This window comes from Pseudorca crassidens, chromosome 15 (genome assembly GCF_039906515.1).
Source record: "Pseudorca crassidens isolate mPseCra1 chromosome 15, mPseCra1.hap1, whole genome shotgun sequence".
NCBI classification, from domain to species: Eukaryota; Metazoa; Chordata; class Mammalia; order Artiodactyla; family Delphinidae; genus Pseudorca; species Pseudorca crassidens.
The window spans coordinates 4093754-4116752 of NC_090310.1; the positions used below are offsets into that span (position 1 = coordinate 4093754).

Genomic DNA, 22999 nt, shown 5'->3' on the forward strand with positions numbered 1-22999 from the left:
TGCGGTAATGGTATTTTGATTGTGTTTTAAAAATTATTTTGTCTCTGTATTTATCTTTTAAAGATAAATACTGAAATACCTATGGATGAAAAAAATGAAATGAAGCTTGGAATTTACTTCACAACAGTCTGGGAGGGAGAAGTGTGTAGGGGTGGAAATACAATACAACAAGATTGGGCAGGAGCTGATAATTGCTGAAGCTGAGTGACAGTAAGCAGGAGTTTTTTACAATATGATCTTTACTTCTATATGTGTTTGATGTTTATAGTAAAAAGTAAAAAAAAGAGAAATCCACGGAGAATTGACTTTGTCTTCAGTCAGCATACCCTCCCAAAGCAATCATCATGTTTGGGGAGTGGCACAGGGAAGACATGCTATTGCTGAAACTAGGAAGCATCTCCGGGTGTGTTTTCTACATCCCTGTCCACGTGAGTGTAACTTCCTACAAGGCAGAAGTCTTGTGCACCATGTCCATAGAGCAGGGAGACTTTCTGATTGAGCACATCAGATTTTAGCTTCTGTCAAACATTATTTCTCCTTAAACACCTTACATTCATTCAAATAGTCCAACCCACCTCTTTCCAAAATCCTGCAAATTTTTAAATTACCCACTAAAACAAGCAGACACAATAAAAATATAAAGAGTCAGAAAAACAAGGAAAAGGATAAGGAAGGTATGAACAAGAACTGAGCCACAAAGCCCTACAACCTCCCACCCATATAACTAGTAGGCCTTCAGTGGGGAGAAGCATGTGCGAGTACAGTTACTCTTACTTATCTCAGGATGGCGGCAGGGACGTTACCAATGAGGACCAGCCCACACCCAGACCACAGGGGTTGTCTCCTGCTGCTGCCCTCTTACTTCTCATCTAGGCTCCCTGGGAGCTCAGAAAAGGTGTGAGGCACCAAAGCATCAGTAAAGACACCAGGCAGGGCCTAAAGATGAAAGAGCCCCTTTCTTTCTCAAGGTCGTTATTTTGGGGGGGAAGCTCATTCATTTTTCAATGACAGTACAAACATTCCCTCTTTAGCATGGGGAATGAGATTCAGAAACAGAAGGCACTATCTCTGTGTTCCCTTCAGAGTAATTTTACCTAAAATGAACCTACAATTAGGAGTTTGTTGCCAGCTGCCTAAATGTTATCAATCTAAAGGTGGAAGGGGTCTACACGCAGCAAATTCACCGATGTTCACCTTCTTTCAGGTTATGACCCAGTGGGTATTTTAACCGTTAAAGTAACTCCACATTTGCTTGTCTTCTGGAAAGAAAAGCACACTGTCTGCTGAGAATCACCAGAACTTCAGCAGGAGAAATGGATTTAAAGGCAGGAGAAAGAGGAACAAGTCAAGGACCTGCTGGTGCTCACTCTTCCATCCTGGCTGACTGCCATGAAACGGGCACTGTACAATGGACTTCACTAAATGAAGCACGTCTGCTACCCACTAGTGACCAGCACCCTTCCAAGCCCTGGAACAGAGGCCCTTACATGGAACCTTATTTAGGGCCCAGAAGAAAAAAACAAAACCTCGAGAGCTTTCAGTTAGCTGCCTACTCGCTTCTGAGGCAAACCACCACTCCCTGGGCAGAGCTGGGTTCCTGGGCCCTTTACAGACTCTACATGTAACTGCTAACTGAGCCATCTGGGGGAGGATTGTGGTGGCCAGTTCCAAGTCAGAAAGCAAATGAGGGAGGAATAGCACTGAAATGCATCTTTTACACTCTAGTCATCCGCATTCCATGGGAAAATTCATTACCTTCCACGTCTTTATGGTCAAACCAGAACCTCCCTGCTTCTAATATGTATTTCTTTTCATTCAGTTCTTCCTGATCAGCAAATACCTTTGTCTATTTACCTTTGCCCTGACAAACTCCTTAGCTCTTTACCATCATAAACCATGCCAATTTCCACAAGCTGAACTCTTCATTCTGTTATCATGGGAAGGAGTAGTTAGTCAAGAGGTGTGACCCCAGCAGGAAGACCAAGTAGAGCACCTTTCGGGTGATTGCATAGTGTCCTTTGAGCTCATGCAGGGCCCACTTGATGTCCTGACTGCTGAGCATTTTGAAGTCGGCCATCAGGAGGTCAGCAGCTTGGATGAAGCAGCGCTGGTCAAGAGGAGCCAATTTAGAATAGTCAAAAAAGTCTATTTTAGGCAACTGAAATGAGAGAGAGGCACAACATTAGAGGCCAGACAGTGCATTTCCTACGAGGGGGAAATCATTTGAAGAATTATTTACTACAGAATAGAATAATCTGACTTGTACTCATAATTACTCTAAAGGAGGATACCAACCCTGAATAGAGATGAAGAAATGATAGTTCAGAGAGGTTAAACAGTCTGTCTGGAGTCTGAAGACTAGTTTTACTAGTTGGAACTATGAAAAAGTATAGCTGGGGATTTGAACCCAATTTTTTAGCCATTTTCTTTTCACAAAATGTTTAGAAAAATGAATTTTTTTCCAGCTACAAAATACAGGCATACTTCAGGGAAACTGCGGGTTTGTTTCAAGACCACTGCAATAAAGTTAGTATCACAATAAAACGAGTCACACAAATATTTTGGTTTCCCAATGCAAAGAAAAGTTAAAGTTATGTTTACACCATACTGTAGTCTAGTAAGTGTGCAACAGCATATGTACAAAAAAAAAGTACATGCTGCAATTAATAATTTATTGCTGGGCTTCCCTGGTGGCGCAGTGGCTGACAGTCCGCCTGCCGATGCAGGGGATGTGGGTTCGTGTCCCGGTCCGGGAAGATCCCACATGCCGCGGAGCGGCTGGGCCCGTGAGCCATGGCCGCTGAGCCTGTGCTCCGCAACGGGAGAGGCCACAACAGTGAGAGGCCCGCGTACCACAAAAAAAAAAAAAAATTTACTGCTAAAAAATGTTAACCATCATCTGAGCTTTCAGCAAGTCAATCTTTTTGCAACAGTAACACCAAAGGTCACTGATCACAGATCACCATGACAAATGCAGTAATAAAGTCAGAAATCTTGTGAGAATTACCAAAATGTGACATAGAGACACGAGGTGAACAAATGCTGTTGGAAAAATGGCACCAACAGATTTGCTCAAGGCAGGATTGCCACAAACCTTCAATTTGTAAAAAAAATTGTAACATCTGAAAAGCACAAAAGTAAAGAGCAATAAAATGAGTAATACCCATACATAAAAGAAAGAGTCAAAAAGAATTTGTGGTAAGTAGAAGGATGGTACAACAGATCCCAGTGAAGCAGTTCTGAACTATACTTTCCTTCAACAGCTTAACACACTAAATGCTAGTCTGGATCACAAATGAAGACAATGATTAAGATTTCTAAAAACCAAACTTTATATCTTGATACAGGATTTGGTTACACAGGTGTATGTACTGTATATAAATCTTATACAAAAAGAAAAACTGTAAACAGACATTAAACTCTAGGCAATAATCTGCATGCTAAAGTATTTACGGGGCAGTGTATTGATGTTTTTGCAATTTACTTTGAAGTGCATTATAATGAAATAAAATATGAAAGGAATGTGCTGATGGACACAGGGATGGACATGTGACAAAATGGACATAGTAAAATGTTAACTTTTAATAGTCCTGCTGGTGGATATATAGGTAATCAATGGAAAAGCCTTCTAACTTTACTGTATGTTTGAAAATTTCATAATAAAATGTTTAAAAAAAAAACCTAAAATGATACAAATAATCCGGTCCAATTCTTGTTTATCTCAGGAACTTCCTTTGTAGAATTAAAGATATGGAGGATTTGTTTAATTCTTTGTGGGGAAGGGAAGATAGAGTTACAATGAAAGAAGTCAAATACAGAATTCAAAGTGACTCGGATGGAGAAATCCCACTAAAATATATATTCTGAAATCCTCTTTTCCTGGATTGTCTTAAAAAATGTGTCTTGACAAAGCAGTTTATTCCCTTAAAAATGATGAAAAGAGCAGAGCATTTCCAAGTAGACACTGCAAAACAAGAGCACAACTTGCCTTTATCTCATCTTGGCTGGCAAGCAGGCTGCTATTGGGATTGATAAAGACTCTATCTTCTCTCTTTGGATAATCTGGATTTTCCAGAAGAAAATTACAAAGTCTGCAAAAATAAATGATGTTACTTTCATAGTGCTTCCCAATCCCACACCTGCCCATTGATTCAAATGTAATGTGTGAAAATAAAGTTTCTAGACACACATTATAATTGACCTATCAGGGAATTAAAATGTTTGCAGATCAGAAAAATAAAACAAATAGATAGACAAAAGACAGTTACACTGAATCTCTATTTTTACTTGCTAATTTAAAAAGTAATATACATACTGAAATATAAACTCCGAAGTTTTTCTATTAGTTGGGTATCAATATAATGAAGTCACTGAAATTCTTACTGGTTGAACTGTATGGAGAAAAGTTTGTATTTACATTCACAATTAAAAATAGTTTTCTGGGCTTCCCTGGTGGCGCAGTGGTTGAGAGTCCGCCTGCTGATGCAGGGGACACGGGTTCGTGCCCCGGTCCGGGAAGATCCCACATGCCGCGGAGCAGCTGGGCCCGTGAGCCATGGCCGCTGAGCCTGCGTGTCCAGAGCCTGTGCTCCGCAATGGGAGAGGCCACAACAGTGAGAGGCCCGCGCGCAGCAAAAAAAAAAAAAAAGTTTTCTAAGAGTTAATAAATGGAACATAAAAGACCTTCTACTAATTCATTAATACTTCTTTTAACTCTACGGTAATAAATCCCCATGACAATCTGAGGGATGCTCAGTTTACTGTAAGGCTGAAGGAACAGACCATGTTTGCTTAAGAACAGACTCTCTTCATACCAAACTAACAACCCTGTCTTTTTATCACTACTATGAAATCCTTCAAAAGTAAGGATATAGAGAATAAGATAACATGAGAGATGTATCACCACCCAGATTTACAAATGTTAACTAAGAAGGCCTTTCACCCTAACAACCAAAGAAGCAACGAACTGTACTCCTGGGATGATTCCACACAGACAAGTACAGCCTGGTGGTATGCAGCACGAGCCACTTCAGTAGCAAGAAAGCTTCCCAGTTACAGGGCAACCGGGGCTTCCCCTCTCCTCTACCTTCCTTCCCCTGCTCCTGCAGATTCTGAAGATGACTCCACTGCCTCGAAGGTGCCCCACCATGATTCTCACTCAACTCCCTTCTCCCCAGGTCTCTCCTGTCCAGTGTCAGGAGCGCAGCCTCTAATTAAGACAGGTCTAGCAGGAAGAAGACAGAGAAAAGGTGTTCACCTCCAGCTCCTCTTCTCACCAAGGGCCAGTGTGTGGGGACTAAAAACTAGGGAGGCATGCTTCTTTTGCAATCCCCCTCAGGGCCCTCAGCACTGGCCGGAATACAAAGCCCAACTGCAAAGCCCCCTCTTCCTCCTACTCCAGGACCGGTCAGCACATCTCAACACCTTTTTCTTCATCATCACTACCAGGAGTCCCATGCTTCTTACTGTTAAGCTCTCCTCTTCCTATCACCACGCCCAGTCTCTGAAACATAATGCCAGAGGCCTGGAGAGGGAAAAACCCCTTTCCCATATTACAGTAGTAGCAAGGGGAGACACCCCTAGTCAAGAATTCTGAGCACATTTCCCATTAAAAGCATTGTCACTGATGGTGACTCTTTGTTCCAGTACAAACTGATGAGCACCACAGGTTATACAGATCTCTGAAGGCTAAGCTGAGAATCATTCACTGTTAAGAATCCAGTATTTGTGGAGAAAGGCATGAAGTTCCAAACAACCCCTTTAACATGCACAACTGGACATACTACAAACCAGATGTGGAATAGCTCCTCCATTCCAATCTTACCTGTTTGTAACGTTCTGATAAGTGTGGCTACCACAGGCCAACAAACTGCCCCAAAACCAGGAATTTGGGGAAAGATAAAAAGGTCAAATATAAAGAATCTTCTTTAATAGAATAGCCATGCATGAGTGAAGCCAGAGGTCTCCTAAGTGGGACGCATGGAAGATGATCTGCTAGGGTGTTGGAAGAAAGTAGTAAAACTTGTTTCTAGTTTTTAAAATCTCATCCTTTAAAATGTTCTATTTTTATGCACTTCCTAAAGTACATGCTATAGAACAGTAGGTATAATTTCTGAATCACCCCCCAACCCCCGGCCGCATTTTAGAGGTTCTTCTCTTAGCAATTCATTTTATATTTTCAACACTATTAAAAACTTCACATATCGAAATGCTTGTCAGAACTCAAATCTGCCCACCTACTGATATTATTTCATGCTTGATCTGACCTGACAAGCTACAGGGTTTCGAGAAAGCACTCCCACTAAATAAGCCAAGCTAATATTCCAAGCTTTTATTCTTTAATAGTTGTTTGCTGCCTCGATCCAACTTAAGTTGCATCACATGTGAGTGAAAAGTCTTAGTTAAAGCGTCAAAGAGTAGGTTACCATCACAGCAGGTTCTCTGGTGAACAGGCCCCTCCTGCTAAAATGACCAGCTGGTTACATCTAAAGGTGACTTAAAGACTGCACACAAAGTGACTGAGAGTCAGCCCCACAAAATACCAGCTTGTTCAACTCTGCTTTGGGCCTCCTTTCGGCCCTACATTAACAACATTCAACTTAGTTTTGAGAATTAACAACTTAGTCTCAACAGCCCAGGGACGTAAAGGAAAGCAGTGTCAGGAAAATCATACTGTAAGTTTCAAAAGATTCAATACCATTATTGAACATTCCCTTTCCTTTGGAATTCACAAGAATTTATGTTTAAGGATGAATATTTGCTTTTCAGTGATGCAAACGGCACAGAGTCAGTAAGCCCCTAGAAAAAATGACATGTATGAGACTCAGGAGGTAGGAGAACAGAATTGTCACAGAATCTGTCAATTTGATCACACTTTACCGATATTACATTGAAGACTAATTTTGCAGATACTTAAAAAATAATATATTCATCCACAGAATGAGAGGGAAACATTATAGTATACTAAATTTCTAAAAGATTACTTTAATATTTACTATAAGTTATTTAAAATTCTACTTGGTATCCTATTCAAATCAGTATTCTGTAACTAAGTGTGCTAGGTATATACATTTATAGTTTCTAAAATGAACGAACATTATGCTTCATAATCAGGAAAATATTAACAAAAAAAGGAATTCAATGATACAAGAGAAGGAGTAAACAATTTACATAGGAGGGAAATACAATTAGTAAACAAATACATGAAAAATGGTACATAGCTAATTACCAAAGAAACGCAACTAAAATATTACTTACTTTATGCCTAGTTAAAATAAGACTACTCTATATTGTTGAGGAATGATTAAACCAATTCATATACATCTCTAACAGCAACATAAACTGGCACAACTCCACAGGAAGGCTATTTGTTAGTTCGTTTTTGCTGCGCTACTTGGCTTGTGGGATCTTAGTTCCCCAACCAGGGATTGAACCCAGGCCCTCCGCAGTGAAAGCACAGAGGCCTAACCACTGGACTGCCAGGGAATTCCCTGGAAAGCTCTTTGGAAATATGTTTCAAGGATCATGAATCTGTTTATAATCCCTGATCCCAAATCTTAACTTTTAGGGTTTCAACATACCGTGTATAACAAAAAAAAGGAAAAGTACTACATGGAATAATGCAGAATGTTTATCAGAACACTAGTGAAACTATGTACAGGAAAAATATTTAACAAAGAGGAAAATTCAATAGAATAATTTTTATTAAAGGTAATCACTAATAACACCATAAAAAATATTTTTTTACATAACACTATTTCATGAAAAAGATATCCAAAATTGTATTTACCCTCCAAAAAAAATTAGGTTTTCATTCCAAGAACTAAAAAGGTACGTTAAAAAAAAACAGTTTGGACTTCCCTGGTGGTGCAGTGGTTAAGAATCCACCTGCCAATGCAGGGGACACGAGTTTGAGACCTGGTCTGGGAAGATGTCACATGCTGCAGAGCAACTAAGCCCGTGTGCCACAACTACTGAGCCTGCGCTCTAGAGTCCTCGAGGCACAAATACTGAGACTGTGTGCCACAACTACTGAAGCCCACACACCTAGAGCCCATGCTCCACAACAAGAGAAGCCACCACAATGAGAAGCCCGCACACCGCAAGGAAGAGCAGCCCCCACTCACCACAACTAGGGAAAGCCCGCGTGTGGCAACGAAGACCCAACGCAGCCAAAAATCAATCAATCAATCAGTTGATTTTTGGTTGAGTGGAAGTCTAGGAGATATTTTTCATTGTAAAAATGTAGCTATTTCTGCTCAATTTTGCTATGAATTTAAAACTATTTCAAAATTAAAGTTTATTAATTAAAAATAATGCAGTTGCCATCATGTTGTTTACATACTCAAAAAGAAAATATTTTAAAACCTTAGAATAAAACAGCACCTTCACTTCTAGTAATGGCAGACCAATACTCCCAAAGATGAGAAACAAGACCAAAATTAAAAAACAAAATTAAAAAATTTCTACTTGAAGGTATCACTAGCCAACAGGGTGGTAAAGAAGGCCAAGTCTGGGCTTCCCTGGTGGCGCAGTGGTTGAGAGTCCGCCTGCTGATGCAGGGAACACGGGTTTGGGCCCCAGTCCAGGAAGATCCCGCATGTCGTGGAGCGGCTGGGCCCGTGAGGCATGGCCGCTGAGCCTGCGCATACGAAGCCTGTGCTCCGCAACGGGAGAGGCCACAACAGTGAGAGGCCCGTGTACCGCCAGAAAAAAAAAAAAAAGAAGGCCAAGTCTGGTTAAGACTAGGGGCTTGGGAGGCATGTACAAGTATGCTCATAGCTGCATTATCTGCGATAGCTAAAAAGTGACAACAACCCAAATGTCCATCAAAAGTAGAGGGAGGGGCTTCCCTGGTGGTGCAGTGGTTGAGAGTCCGCCTGCCGATGCAGGGGACACGGGTTCGTGCCCCGGTCCGGGAAGATCCCACATGCCGTGGAGCGGCTGGGCCCCGTGAGCCATGGCCGCTGAGCCTGCGCGTCCGGAGCCTGTGCTCTGCAACGGGAGAGGCCACAACATTGAGAGGCCCGCGTACCGCAAAAAAAAAAAAAAAAAAAAAGTAGAGGGAAAAATTTAATTACAGCATTTTCATACAAGTGGAATACTACTTAGCAACGAAAATGCATGAACTATAGTTATACACAGCATGAAAGAATCTCACAAACATAATGTTGAAAGAAGCCAGTCACGAGAGAATACAGACTACATGATATCTTCATACAGCATTCAAAGATGGCAGCAATGCTCTATTTTTTGAAGATTGCTGGGTGGTGGTTACATGAATGTTTTATTTGTAATAATTTATTAAGCTGTGCATCTTTATTTTGTGCATTTTTCTGTATGTGTATTATAGTTCAAAAATAAAAAAATTAAGTTATACACAATCCAGAATATGGAGGAAAGGCTTGAGAAGAATGAATGGCGTGTAAAATAACAAAATGGCCTCCCCTTCCAGCAGTATGGAAGATTAAGTACCAATTAAGTACCCAGGCAGTCTCCAATTGAAAACTGCTGAATGAAATATTAAAATAAAACTTTTAAAGTACACCAAAATGTTTAAGTTAGTAAGGCGTTTTCAGGAGTCCAAATCTAAGTGAAACTGACACCCCTGAGAAATAAGCTAAACACAGAAGCTAGTTTTCCTGAGGGCATTTGTTGATCCTAATAAACGTGAGCCCTTAGTTTTCACGGGGCACACAGGATAAGAGACAAAGCTCAGAGACCACATGGAAAAGCATGCCTTAACACTGATGCTGAGTGGACGGATAGGAAAACAGAACTCCTCCTGAGAATTTGTGATTACCCAGTCCTCATCCAGGACTAAAGTCTTACTACCCAGGTAAGATAAAACTTCCAGACAACAACCTAAAGTAGTATTAGACTGACATTGCCCTGAGGAACATGACAGAAGTTAAAGCAAATCCTCCTTGAAGGAACCGTTTCTATCAAGACCTCAAGTAATGCGCTCACAGTCAAAATCTACAAAATAACGCAAGGAAACAGGACACCATGAGGCCAGGAGAAACAACAGAATGAGATTCACAACAACTTCATGTGTCAGAATGATCACACCCAGAACACAAAGAAGTTATGTTTATTGTTTTTAAAGACCTAAAGTGATTAAAAATACAAACAAAAAATAAAACACTATTAGAATGGCCTGAAGAATTAAAGAATAAAAATACTAGAAATGAAAAACATATAGAAACTGAAATTAAAAACATAACAGATGGACTTATTAGCAGATTATACCCCACTGAAAAGACAACTGGTGAGCTGGAGGTTAGATCTGAAAAATCATCTGGAATGCATCTCAGAAACAAAGAGATGATGTTAAGAGCCATCATGGACAAGGGTTAGAAGAAAAGTGTTACAGAAGGGGGGAAAAAGAGAACAGGGCAGAAGAATTATTTAATGAGATAATGGCTACAAAATTTCCAGACCTGACCAAAATCATCAATCTACAGCCCAGCACAGTCTATATTCTAACTGTATTGCCTTAGTGAAATATACTTAAGTACAAAAATAACTACAAAACATTGTTTACTTCACTCAGTAGAGGTATTAGTACTAGTAACATCGGTACTACAATGTTAAAATTATTTTATGTATATTTTAGGATAAAGAAAATAAATATATTAATGTTATTAGAAATTACGTTTTTAGTGGAAGAAAAAAACACATAAATGTAAAATTCAGAAAGATTGAGAAAAAAATTTTAATTTTAAATTTGAATGGGAAATTTTGAATATAAATTCATGATTTTAAAAAAAACTTATTTTCTTGGTTTGTCCCTTAAAAAGGTCCTAGAAGTAATGACAGGCTAGTAGGTATGATGAGCAAGTTTAGCCCCAAGATGTTAGTTTATAAATAACAATCCTCATTCTAAGAAACCTGGATTTCTTGGGGGAAATGACAGATTCCAGGTTTTCGGCAGAGAAGTTCAAGGTAAGCCTGGGGTAACTTAGCCTATTAGAAAGCCAGGATGTGCTCAAAGACTAATGGAGTCATGCTAAAAAGACACAGGTGCATCTTAAGAAGCTCCTACTGGTCAAATTTAGAATAATTCAGTTTCAAAAAGAAAAAAATTATAAAGCACCACTTATACAAACCTTTATGTCTACAGAGATTTAAAAAAGAGCACAGGGCTTCCCTGGTGGCGCAGTGGTTAAGAATCCGCCTGCCAATGCAGGGCACACGGGTTCGAGCCCTGGTCCGGGAAGATCCCACATGCTGTGGAGCAACTAAACCCGTGCGCCACAACTACTGAGCCTGTTCTCTAGAGGCCGAGAGCCTCAACTACTGAAGCCTGCACACCTAGAGCCCGTGCTCTGCAATAACAGAAGCCACCGCAATGAGAAGCCCACGCACCGCAACGAAGAGCAGCCCTTGCTCACATCAGCCAGAGAAAGCCCGCGTGCAGCAACGAAGACACAACTCAGCCAAAAATAAATAAATTAATTAATTAAAAAAAAAAAGCACGCAAGAAATAAAAGGCAAAATCTTCCTTACAGCAGAATGCCAGATAATAACCTAGGTGGTGGATACAGGGTGTTCTTTCAACTTTTTATGTTCAAAAATTACAGGGGGAAAAAAATCAGTAACATTAAAAAAAAAGTAAGTGGTGGACTGTTCTAAATTAAAAAGCTAAAAAGATAAACAAATACATTTGAAACCTTGATTCCATCTTGGTTTAAAAAACTGGTAACAGTGCCTGCCTCTGGACAGAGGGGGAGAGATAGGGCTGCCAATGGCACCACAGTGCCTTTGTATGAATTAGAAAAAAGTACCTCCTCTGGGCTGCTAACCTCAGACAGAGGGCCCTTCCTTCTTGGTTAAGGCAGCCAGCTCCCACTCGCACCCTTGCTGAGTTCTACGGTACAGAATATAATCTTTGAGGACAGAGGTTTAGTATCCACCTTTAATTAAAATAATCTGTATTAATTAGCCAAAAATTTGATCAAGTTCAATACCTACTGCTCTTTACAAATTTACAACTGTTCCACCTCTGCATACTAGAAGGAGGTGAAAGAGTATAAGAGGAAAGAGACTTATTTTTCATTTTGTATTCTTTTTTTTTTTTTTTTTTTTGCAGTACGCGGGCCTCTCACTGCTGTGGCCTCTCCCGTTGCGGAGCACAGGCTCCGGACGCGCAGGCTCAGCGGCCATGGCTCACGGGCCCAGCCGCTCCGCGGCATGTGGGATCTTCCCGGACCGGGGCACGAACCCGTGTCCCCTGCATCGGCAGGCGGACTCTCAACCACTGCGCCACCAGGGAAGCCCTCATTTTGTATTCTTTGGGACACTTTTATTTATTATTATTTTTTTTGTTTTGCGGTATGCGGGCCTCTCACTGCTGTGGCCCCTCCCGTTGCGGAGCACAGGCTCTGGACGTGCAGGCCCAGCAGCCATGGCCATGGATCCCACATGGCCATGGATCCCACATGGCCAAGGATCCCACATGCCACGGAGCGGCTGGGCCCCGTGAGCCATGGCCGCTGGGCCTGCGCGCCCGGAGCCTGTGCTCCGCAACGGGAGGGGCCACAGCAGTGAGAGGCCCGCGTAACGCAAAAAAACCCCCCAAAAAAACATACTTATCAACTTTATAATGAAAATTAAAGAAGACACTTCCATACCTGTCTCCATATAGGCAGAGTGGCTACAGAATACTTTGTTACAAATATAGGGAAGAATATATCTTTAACATCCTGACCAAAATATGGGTAGTATCAATGCTAAGAATTAACTAAACATCTTAATTCTATAACCATGCATGATTCTATACAAGATCCAGAAAACAGTCTGTATACGACTAAAATTAAAACTATTCTAATAGGATGATTCAAAAAGACATAACGCTAACTGAAGTAAGGCAGCCGAAAAAGGACAAATATTGTGTGACTCCACTTACATGAGGTCTCTGGAGGAGCCAAATTCATAGAGACAGAAAGTAAAACAGTGGTTGGCATGCACTTGGGAGAGGGAGTGGGCACAGGTTCAGTTCGAGAAGATGAAAAAGTTCTGGAGATGGATGGTGGTGATGGTTGTGCAAAAATGTAAATATACTTAATGCCACTGAACTGTACACTTACAAATGGTTAAAATGTTTTGTGTTATGTATATTTTACCACAATAAAAAAGAAGAAAGAAAAAAAGCGTGGTGGTATACTTACACATTCAAATCATAGTAATTTTTCAAATGAATTATTTCCTCAATATACCCATGTGCTACATCTGGAAATCTTACTTCCTAGAAGGGAATAAAAAACATTATTTATATTTCATCCCCTGGTATGGTTTCAAATTGCAATAAAAACCAGATGGCAAAAAGTACATAAAATGACTAAAGACTAGAAAAGGACTGTAAAGCAGTTTTATGTCTGGCTTAAACCTTCACACAAGGTGCCCAGATTTATCTGTCTACACAGAATATGGAATTTAGAAAGGTACGCAGAGATCACCTGGTCCTCTGCCCCCATTCTGCATGTCTATTCTATAGTCTTCCAATAAATATTGAACATCTCTGCCCAAGCAAAGGAAGTCTAAAGACAAATAAAACACTTTCTAGTGTATACCCTCAAGAAGCACACAATCTAGTAGACCAGATGAAAAAACCTGGGGGAAGAAGGGTTAAAAGACTGTTCCAAGGCAAAGAGCAGCCCACAGAGCCCTGCATGACTTTCTAGGTCAGTGCTATCTAACAGAACTTGGTACAAAGGTGGAAATGTTCTATTCTGTGCTTTCCAACACGGTAGCTGTTCAGCCCTATGTGGCTACTGAGCACTTAAAATATGACTGGTGCCACCAGAAATGAAATTTAAATTTTATTTATTGTAAGACATTTAAATTTAAACAGCCAAATGAAGCTACTGTATTGGACAGTGTAGCTCTAGGTAATCTTATAAACCTGCTTTAAGGGTTTGAATTTGGAGTTAACTCAATTCCTTTTTAAAAACTGCGCAGACTGCTCATATGACAGCATGAGGGCAACCATGATCTGCAGCTAGAATCCCAGAGGGCTTGCTGAGGGTTTAAGCATACATTCAGGAATCCTGATTCAATTTTCAAATCTTCAGTTTCTCTCCTTCTAGTCTACAAATCTAGGAAATTCAGAAAATGAAGTCCCCACGCACAAATAATACTTTTGCAATAAAAGGAAACTCAGTATACTTAGTGTGTATAATTATTTACATATCAAAATAAAACTTACTGTTTCTTTCACTAATAGTGCAATGAGTTCTTGGTCTACGTCAGGAGCTTCTTGCCTCCAAAGGTTTTCCAAATTGGGCTCCTGAGATCCTTGCAGTGGAAAGGCTGGACCTGGCTCTTCATCATCTATTGCTAATTGTTGGTCTTCAAGCTCTTCCAGAGGATGGGCAGGCTGAGGAGAAGAAGGGCCTGGCATCCCATCCTGCTGGGGTTCTGATCTTGGAAAAGCTGGTCTTGGAAAAGCTGACCCTGAGGCTTCATGCTGATACAACAGTGGGCCCAGTTCTACTTCAGGCTGCCGCTCCTGAGGCACAACCTGGTTTGTTATCTCACGGGGCTGTTGGTTCAGAGACTGGAAGTAAGGATGGTCTAACCAGCAGTCTTCTTCGATGGCCTGGTCATCTAGGATATCAGTTGATTCTCCGAGGTTTGATAAAAGCTCTGTCTCTGAGTCTTCAGATGACTGGTTCTGAGTGTCCAAAGGATCACTTTCTGGAAAAAGAAGGCTACCTTCTTTCAAGATAATGATTTTCTGCTCTGCTCTGTGGTTGACAATGTCATTTGTTGCTTGGTTATGACTTGGTCCAGGCTTGGGTTCTCTTTCTGTTTGTCCACTTGGCTTAATGAATTCAGAAACTCCAGGAGGCCCAAGATCTAGAAATTCACCGTAGTTATCCTCAGAATCATCCTGTGCCCCAGAACCAAACAACGAGCTGTTACACACAGAAAAAAAGCGGTTCTTATCTGATTCAAAGGCTGCTCTAGACTTTTTAGGCCTTTCTTCTCCCAATCTTTTGAGATCTTGCCACTGGGCAGCTGGTTTGATGAGATTGGGTCGTGATGTCTGAGGTTTATTTGTCTAAGAAAAAATGAAATTTTAATAATAATTCAATTTTTTTCCTGTGTCTATACCTCCCTATGTACTTATATTGAGCTTCTGAGGTTGGACAGGAAAGAAACAAAAACAAAAACACCCTCCGCCATGAGACCTATTCTTCACATTTATCTTAACATTGAAATTTGGTCACACTATAGTAACTGTAAGAATCAAAGCAGCCATTCATTGATTGAAGCATGACTTATAGTTTGAATTACAATTTCACCTGAGACCAGTAAAACAAAAATAACTGCATAGTACAGAAAATAATGAAAGAATGACAACACAGTAGAGGAATGAGAAACGTTCAACAGACACACGAAAAGCAGCTAAATCTCATTAGTAATGCAGCAAAATGCAAATTAAAACAAGGTCCCCCCCCAAGACTGGCAAACAATTTTTAGTTAGACAACTTTTTAGTTAGCATTGGTACAGATGTGGGAAAACGCTCATACTATCATTCATTGCTTGTGAATTTAGGAAAGCAATTTGGTATTACTTATTTTTTAAAAAATGTATATCCTGGGCTCCCCTGGTGGCGCAGTGGTTGAGAGTCCGCCTGCCGATGCAGGGGACACGGGTTCGTGCCCCGGTCCGGGAAGATCCCACATGCCGTGGAGCGGCTGGGCCCGTGAGCCATGGCCGCTGAGCCTGCATGTCCAGAGCCTGTGCTCTGCAACGGGAGAGGCCACAACAGGGAGAGGCCCGCATACCGCAAAAAAAAAAAAAAAAAAAAAAAAAATGTATATCCTTATGATTTGTCACTATCGTTTTTCAATATCTATTCTATAAACCCTTATGTGTCCAAAGGAAGCATATTCACTGCCACACTGCTTGCAACATAAAAAGAAAAACACTGGAGACATTCTGAAGTTTGTTCCTAAGCGAATAGTTAAGTAAACTATTATTTATCTGCTCCACAAAATACTCTCCAACTCTCCACCCCTCCAAGAGGTAGCTCTATATGTAATGAAATGGAAACATCACCAATAAACGTTACTACGTGAAGAAAAGTTACAAGAATAGACTGATTCTATTCTTAAAAAAAATCAAAATACAGACATAAAACATACCATTTCTAAAAGCATACACACACACACACACACACACACACGCACACGCGAATACATATGAATTCAAAGAAAAAGATATGGAAGGATACATGCCAAACTAGTGACAACAGTTCCTCTGGGAAACCTCTGGGGCAGAAGGGGCTAGTGAAGACAGACTTCAGTTTTATCTGTATTGTTTCAATTTCTATAGAGAAAACAATCATATGTTATTTATAAATGTAAAAAGTGGAATGCCCTGGGCTTCCCTGGTGGCGCAGTGGTTGAGAGTCCGCCTGCCGATGCAGGGGACGCGGGCTCGTGCCCCGGTCCTGGAAGATCCCACATGCCGCAGAGTGGCTGGGCCCGTGAGCCATGGCCGCGGAGCCTGTGTGTCCGGAGCCTGTGCTCCGCAACGGGAGAGGCCACAACAGTGAGAGGCCCGTGTACCGCAAAGAAAAAAAAAAAAAAAAAAGTAGAATGCCCAATTTTAAGGTAGCAGAATAAAGATGCCTCTGATCCTTCTCTTCTCTGAAATTACCCCAATCCAGAGAGGAGAATGAGACAAAGAACTGAAAATCTTTGATAAAACCAGCAGACATCTGCGATCCCAAATCACAATATATACGAGAAGGAGCTGATAAATCTAGTGAGGGAAGTCTAACCAGATTTTAGGCAAGGCAGAGAAAGCTTCAGAAAGGCTGAGTTTTCCAAAGTAGGTGGTGTGGCCTGGCGGGCAAAACCAACTCCTTGCTTGGAACAATGGGAACCTCCACTCCATTTGGCAGCAAGGATGTTCTGAGGAGGTTAGACTGAATGAAGACACACGTCTCTGCTGGAGGCAGGCTGTCAGTGAGGCAGGAGGGAGAGAACTTTGAACTGGGCTGCTCTGAAACTGGCAGTATCTGCCAGGCAGTAAGAAAGAAAGAAGCATACGTGCATGTAAGCACACCTCCCCCACCCGCTGCCACCCCAATGTCCTCTGTCATAGGAAGAATTCCTGCTAGCCAAGAATAGTGCCTGAGCCTTTCCCCAACATAAATGCCTGCAAAGAGCTGGTCCAGGAAAACTTCAAATGCATTCAACGTTGAGTAGTGATAAAAAATAAGCAGTACAGAAACTATATTAAGATACCTAACTATTGAAAAAAGAAGTGGTAGATGAGCAACACAGATGATAAAATCAGTACTACACAGTGAATGAAATGAGAAGAGAGAAGCAGGAAAACAAAGTAGTAATGAAATAATTAGGTATTTAATATAAATGTTCTAAATCATGGTTTTGTAGAAATAAGGTAACCATCAAAAGTTGGGAGGGGAAATGGAGAAGCTGAGGGTCAAAAGATACACTTAAAGCTAATAAATCAACATATAAGGACATATGTAAGGATAGCAGTTGAAAGTATAAAAGCAAGTACTAGAAGAACTAAAAACAAACCAAAAAACCTAAGGATAAAAACCTTTCAAATTATTAGCAAGGACACATGCCCCCAATATAAATAAAATAAAACCTCAAAAATGCAGGGAGTATAGTGAAAGATCATTTTTAAAAGCAATAAAAATATAAAGCATATTAAACACTATTAGAGAACTAAAAACAAAGTATAATGGTCACATTAATAAATATAAATTAGATCAATTTAGCTATTTAATTTAAAAGTCTCTTTAGGGGCTTCCCTGTTGGCGCAGTGGTTGAGAGTCCGCCTGCTGATGCAGGGGACATGGGTTCGTGCCCCGGTCTGGGAAGATCCCACATGCCGCGGAGCGGCTGGGCCCGTGAGCCATGGCCACAGAGCCTGTGCTCTGCAATGGGAGAGGCCACAACAGTGAGAGGCCCGCATACAGCAAAAAAAAAAAAAAAAAAAAAGTCTCTTTAAATAGAACCACTAGGCAAAACCCAACTCTATAATCAACTACAGGCATACCCCAGAGATACTGCAGGTTTGGTTCCAGACCACTGCAATAAAGCGAGTATCCCAATAAAGCAAGTCTCAAGAACTTTCTGGTCTCCCAGTGCATAGAAAAGTTATGTTTACACTATACTGTAGTCTATTAAGTGTGCAATGGTATTATGGTTAAAAAAACAATGTAAATCTTTAATTTTTTAAATGCTATTGGAAAAAAGGTGCCAAAAGACTTGCTCAATGCAAGGTTGCTACACACCTGCAATTTGTTTTAAAAAAAAAGAGCAATATCTGCAAAGCACAGTGAAATGAGACATGCCTGTATACAATCAAGAGTTACTACACCACTGGGATTCAGAAAGCACATGGACAAAGACACCAAAGCGGATTTCTGATTCTAGCAATGGCATGCTAGACCATTCAGATCAACCCTTCTACTGAGTAAAAGCAGAAACCCTGGTCAAAATATCAAAGCAAAACCAAAACATCTACTTGAAGGCCTCAGGATCCAGGAGGAAGAAATCCAACAAAATAAGCTACTTTTCTTCTACAGATGCATTTGCCAATCCCAGACCTGGATGAAGAATGAGAAGATTGAATGAAACTTTTGGTATCTTTTTTGAGGAGCTAAGTGCACAAAATCAGAATTCAGAACTCACCATGGGGAGGAGTTCTGGTAAATCTCAAGCTCTAGGGTCATTCCTTGAAGGGTACACCACTGAAGTAACGGTAAAGCGGAAATATGCTGGACCTCCCAGAAGCTGAATTCTAGTTTCAATAGTTTAAATCCCTGGATCTGAGTTTCCTGGTCTCCCAAACCTTCTTTGAGAAACAAATATAGGCCCTCTTTGAAGAAAGATAATATCACCTAGAACCTCAAAATTTTCATATATAGTGATACTACTATTCAACAAAAAATAGCCAGGCATATAAGAAGTTGATGCAACATAATAGAAAACCAAGAGAAGTAACAGACAACAGAAACAAATCTACAGTGATTTCCAATAGTGAAGTTATCAGACATGGATTCTAAAATAACATGCTTAGCATGTTTAAGGAAATAAAAGACTAGATTGAAAGTTTCACCAGAGAACTAGAAACTGTTACAAAGAAAGAAAAAAAATAAACTATCAAATGGAAATTCCAGAATGTAAAAATACAATAACTGAGATCAGGAATCAATGGATCAGTGCACAGCATTTTAAATAAACACAGTTGAAAAGAAAAATTAGTGAACGGAAAGACAGGTCAGAAGAAAATAGAATAATGCATAGAGACACAAAATGATTGAAAATTAGATAAGAGAATAGGAGACATAAAGAATAATACAGTGAAAAGGTTTTACCCAACTATGTAACTAAAGTTCTAGAAAAAGAGGAGAGAGATAAGAAGCAACATCTGAAGATAAAATACAAATATTCAAGCAGAACAGCAGCTTGATTACATTTCTGAAGATCTAAACCGGATAATTAAAAAAAAATCCAAACAGACCTAGATACAGCAATAGGAAGACTGCAGAAATCAAATACAAAGATAAAAATTTAAAGCAGCAGCACACGCTACTTTCAAAAGGAAAAAATAAGACTCACTTTTCAATAGAAAAATGGAAGCCAGATGGATAAACAACAAGGTCCCACTGAATAGCACAGAGAACTATATCAATAACCTATGATAAACTATAATGGAAAAGAATATAAAAAATATATGTACGTATAACTGAATCACTTTGTTGCACAGCAGTAATTAACACAACATTGTAAATCAACTATATTTCAATTAAATAAATAAAAATGGAAGCAAAAAATACTGGAATAGTATCTTCCTTGTGTTAAAAGAAAATAACTGACACATTGAATTCTATACTCAACGAAAATATCAGATTTACTATAAAGAAAATCCTAAAGAGTGTTCTTTAGCTAGAGTAAAAATAATCTCTGTTTTAAGGCCAGAGATGCAGAAAGGAATGAAGACCAACATAAAAAGATAAATATCTGGAGAAGGTAAAGTGAATACTGATTGTAAAAAACACAGGGTTTAAAACAATATATACAGGGGCTTCCCTGGTGGCACAGTGGTTAAGAATCCGCCTGCCAATGCAGGGGACACGGGTTCGAGCTCTGGTCCGGGAAGATCCCACATGCCACAGAGCAACTAAGCCCATGCACCACAACTACTGAGCCTGTACCCTAGAGCCCGTGAGCCACAACTACTGAAGTCTGCACGCCTAGAGCCCATGCTCCACAACAAGAGAAGCTACCGCAATGAGAATCCCACGCATGGCAATGAAGAGTAGCCCCCGCACGATGCAACTAGAGAAAGCCCGCGTGCAGCAACGAAGACCCAATGCAACCAAAAATAAAATTTAAAAAAATTAAAAAAAAAAAACGAGCAAAGGATCTGCATAGACATTTCTCCAAAGATATACAAATGGCCAATAAGCACATGAAAAGAGGCCAACATCATTAGCCATCGGGAAATGCAAATCAAAATCATAATGAGATACTGCTTCACAACCATGAAGATGGCTGTAATAAGAAAGATAGACAGCAATTATTGGTGAGAATATGGAGAAGCTGGAACACTCACACTGCTGGTAGGAATGTAAAATGGTGCTACTACTATGGAAAACAGTCTGGGAGAGTAAAATACAGATTTACCTTGTGATCCAGCAATTCCATTCCTAGGTATATACCTGCTATGGTCTGAATGTGCCCACTCCCTCTACCTCCAAATTCATATGTTGAAATCCTAATCACCAAAGGTAATGGCAGCAGTAGGGGGAGTCTTTGGGAGGTGCTAAGTCATGAGGGTAGAACCCTCATGAATGGGATTAGTGCCTTTATAGAAGAGGCTCCAGGGAGATTCCTAGCTCCTTCCACCATGTGAGGACACAGTGAGAAAGTGCCAGCTGTGAACCAGGAAGAGGACCTTTACACGATCATGCTGGAGTCTTGATCTTGAACTTCCCAGCCTGCAGAAGTGTGAGCAATAAATTTCTGTTATAAGCTACCCCGTCTGTGGTATCTTGTTAGAGCAGCCCAAATAGACTAAGACAATACTCAAAAGAAACGAAAACATATGTCCACAGAAAAACTTCTACATAAATGTTCATAGCAGCATTATTCATTATTCATAATCACAAAAAAGTGGAAGCAACTCAAATGTCCATTAATTGATGAAAGGCTAAACAAGATGTGGTATATCCACACAATGGAGTATTATTCAGCAATAGAAAGGAGTGAAGTACCGATTCATCCTACATCACAGATGACCTTGAAAACGTTATGCTAAAGAAAGAAGCTGGTCACAAAGGACCAAATAGTATATGATTCCGTTCATATAAAATGTCTAGAATAGGCAAATCTATAGAGACACAAGTGGTTAGTAGTTCTTAGGACTGGGTGGAAGAGAAGAAGGGAGGAGGGAAGATAATGGTTAGCTCATTAAATCAAGAAAAAAGGCTAAAAAACCACAGCTACACTAAAATAGAAAAGGAAAATGGAGGAACCATAGGTTCAGAGTAAGTAGAAAGAACAGGCTATTTTGTTTAACTCTATTAAATACATTAAAAAACGCCGAAGAAATAAATGATTTTCTAGAAAAATATCAGGGACCAAAACAAGATACTGAAAGCAACACAAAATCTAGACATGTCAATCACCACAGAAGAAGCTGAAACAGTTTCAAAGAACCGTCCTCCATGAAAAGAAATAGCCCAGATGCCTTTAGGGTAAGTTCTACCAAATCTTTAAAGAACAGGTAACTCCAACATTATTTAAAATATTTTATCAGAGCACAGAAAAAGAAAGAAAACTTCTAGACTCTTCATGAAGTCAGAATAATGTTTATAAAAAATTTGTCAAGGACAGCCCAGGCACACACACACCCCTATGGGCCAATCTCACTCGTGAGATCTATGGAGAAAACCCTAAATAAATCTTAGCAAATAGAATCTAATAGCACATTACCATAATACTGTAATACCATTACCAGGCAAAGTCTGCCCAGAGACAAAGTAATTTACCACATTAACGGATTTTTAAAAAATCATATAATAATCTCCACAGATGCTGAGATTGAATTTGACAGAATTCTACATTTACTCATTAATAAAAACTTGAAATAAAGTAGATAGCTACTTCCTTAACATAATTTAAAAACGGTATCTCAAGCAATAAGTCACCATCACACTTAAGAAGAAATATTAAAAGTATTCCCATTTATGTCAGTGGCTATTTTTCTTATTTCTATTACCACTGTTACTTAAAAAATTTGAAGACTTATCACTTAATATAATTAGACAAGTATAAAAACTGGAAAGGAAGAAACTGTATCATTATTTACAGATGGACCAGATACCATTCCTTGGGTCAACTGAAAAATGACTACAGACAATAAAAACAAGCTGATTATGAAATTAATATAAAATCCAACAGACTTTTAAATTAAAAAAAAAAGGTTTAAAAGGTACACAGAAGAAAAGATGCTATTTACAAAAGCAAGAGAAAACATAAAATAACCAGGAACAAACTTAAAAATGTTTAAGATCTATTGTAAGAAAAATTCAAAATGCTCTGGCTGAGGAATATAAAAGGTTAGACAGAAAGAACTTGTTCTTAGTTAGAAAGGGTCAATATTATAAAAACTTTCTATAACAATAAAATATGTTTTAAATTAAACAAACTATCTACCTATCTTTTGGAATTAGAAAAGCTGATCTTAAAATCTGCATTAAAATATAAGCACAAAATATCCTGGATGAGTCTGAAAAATATAGAGTAATAAGGGGAGATGGGCACTATCTGATATTAAGATACGTTATAAGGACATAGTAATTACAACACTGTGGACTAGTACATGAAGAGTCAGAGCAACAGTTTAGAAGTTAAGTCCAGAAATAGACCAAAACATACAGCTTCTGACTTCTAAGTTAAGGGGACATCAGGTAGGGTATAAAAGAGG

General features: G+C 39.7%; 1 protein-coding gene across 14 annotated transcripts in view; it reads right to left on the bottom strand.

The window, feature by feature from the left end:
* The window catches only part of RNF216 (ring finger protein 216), a 172450-nt gene that overhangs the window by 117413 nt on the left and 32038 nt on the right, over window positions 1–22999 (bottom strand). For 13 of the 14 annotated variants that reach the window (XR_010934747.1, XR_010934749.1, XR_010934748.1 and 10 more), the window contains exons 4-7: window positions 14210–15067; window positions 13173–13249; window positions 3989–4091; window positions 1994–2158 (exon numbers count right to left, since the gene is read on the bottom strand). Coding sequence is in view for 10 of the 14 variants with exons in the window: in XM_067705428.1 (XP_067561529.1) it covers window positions 1994–2158; window positions 3989–4091; window positions 13173–13249; window positions 14210–15067 (1203 nt within the window). In the remaining 4 variants the exon portion in view is untranslated. The remainder of the gene's footprint in view (window positions 1–1993; window positions 2159–3988; window positions 4092–13172; window positions 13250–14209; window positions 15068–22999) is intronic. The other variant, XM_067705430.1, reaches the window with a different exon arrangement.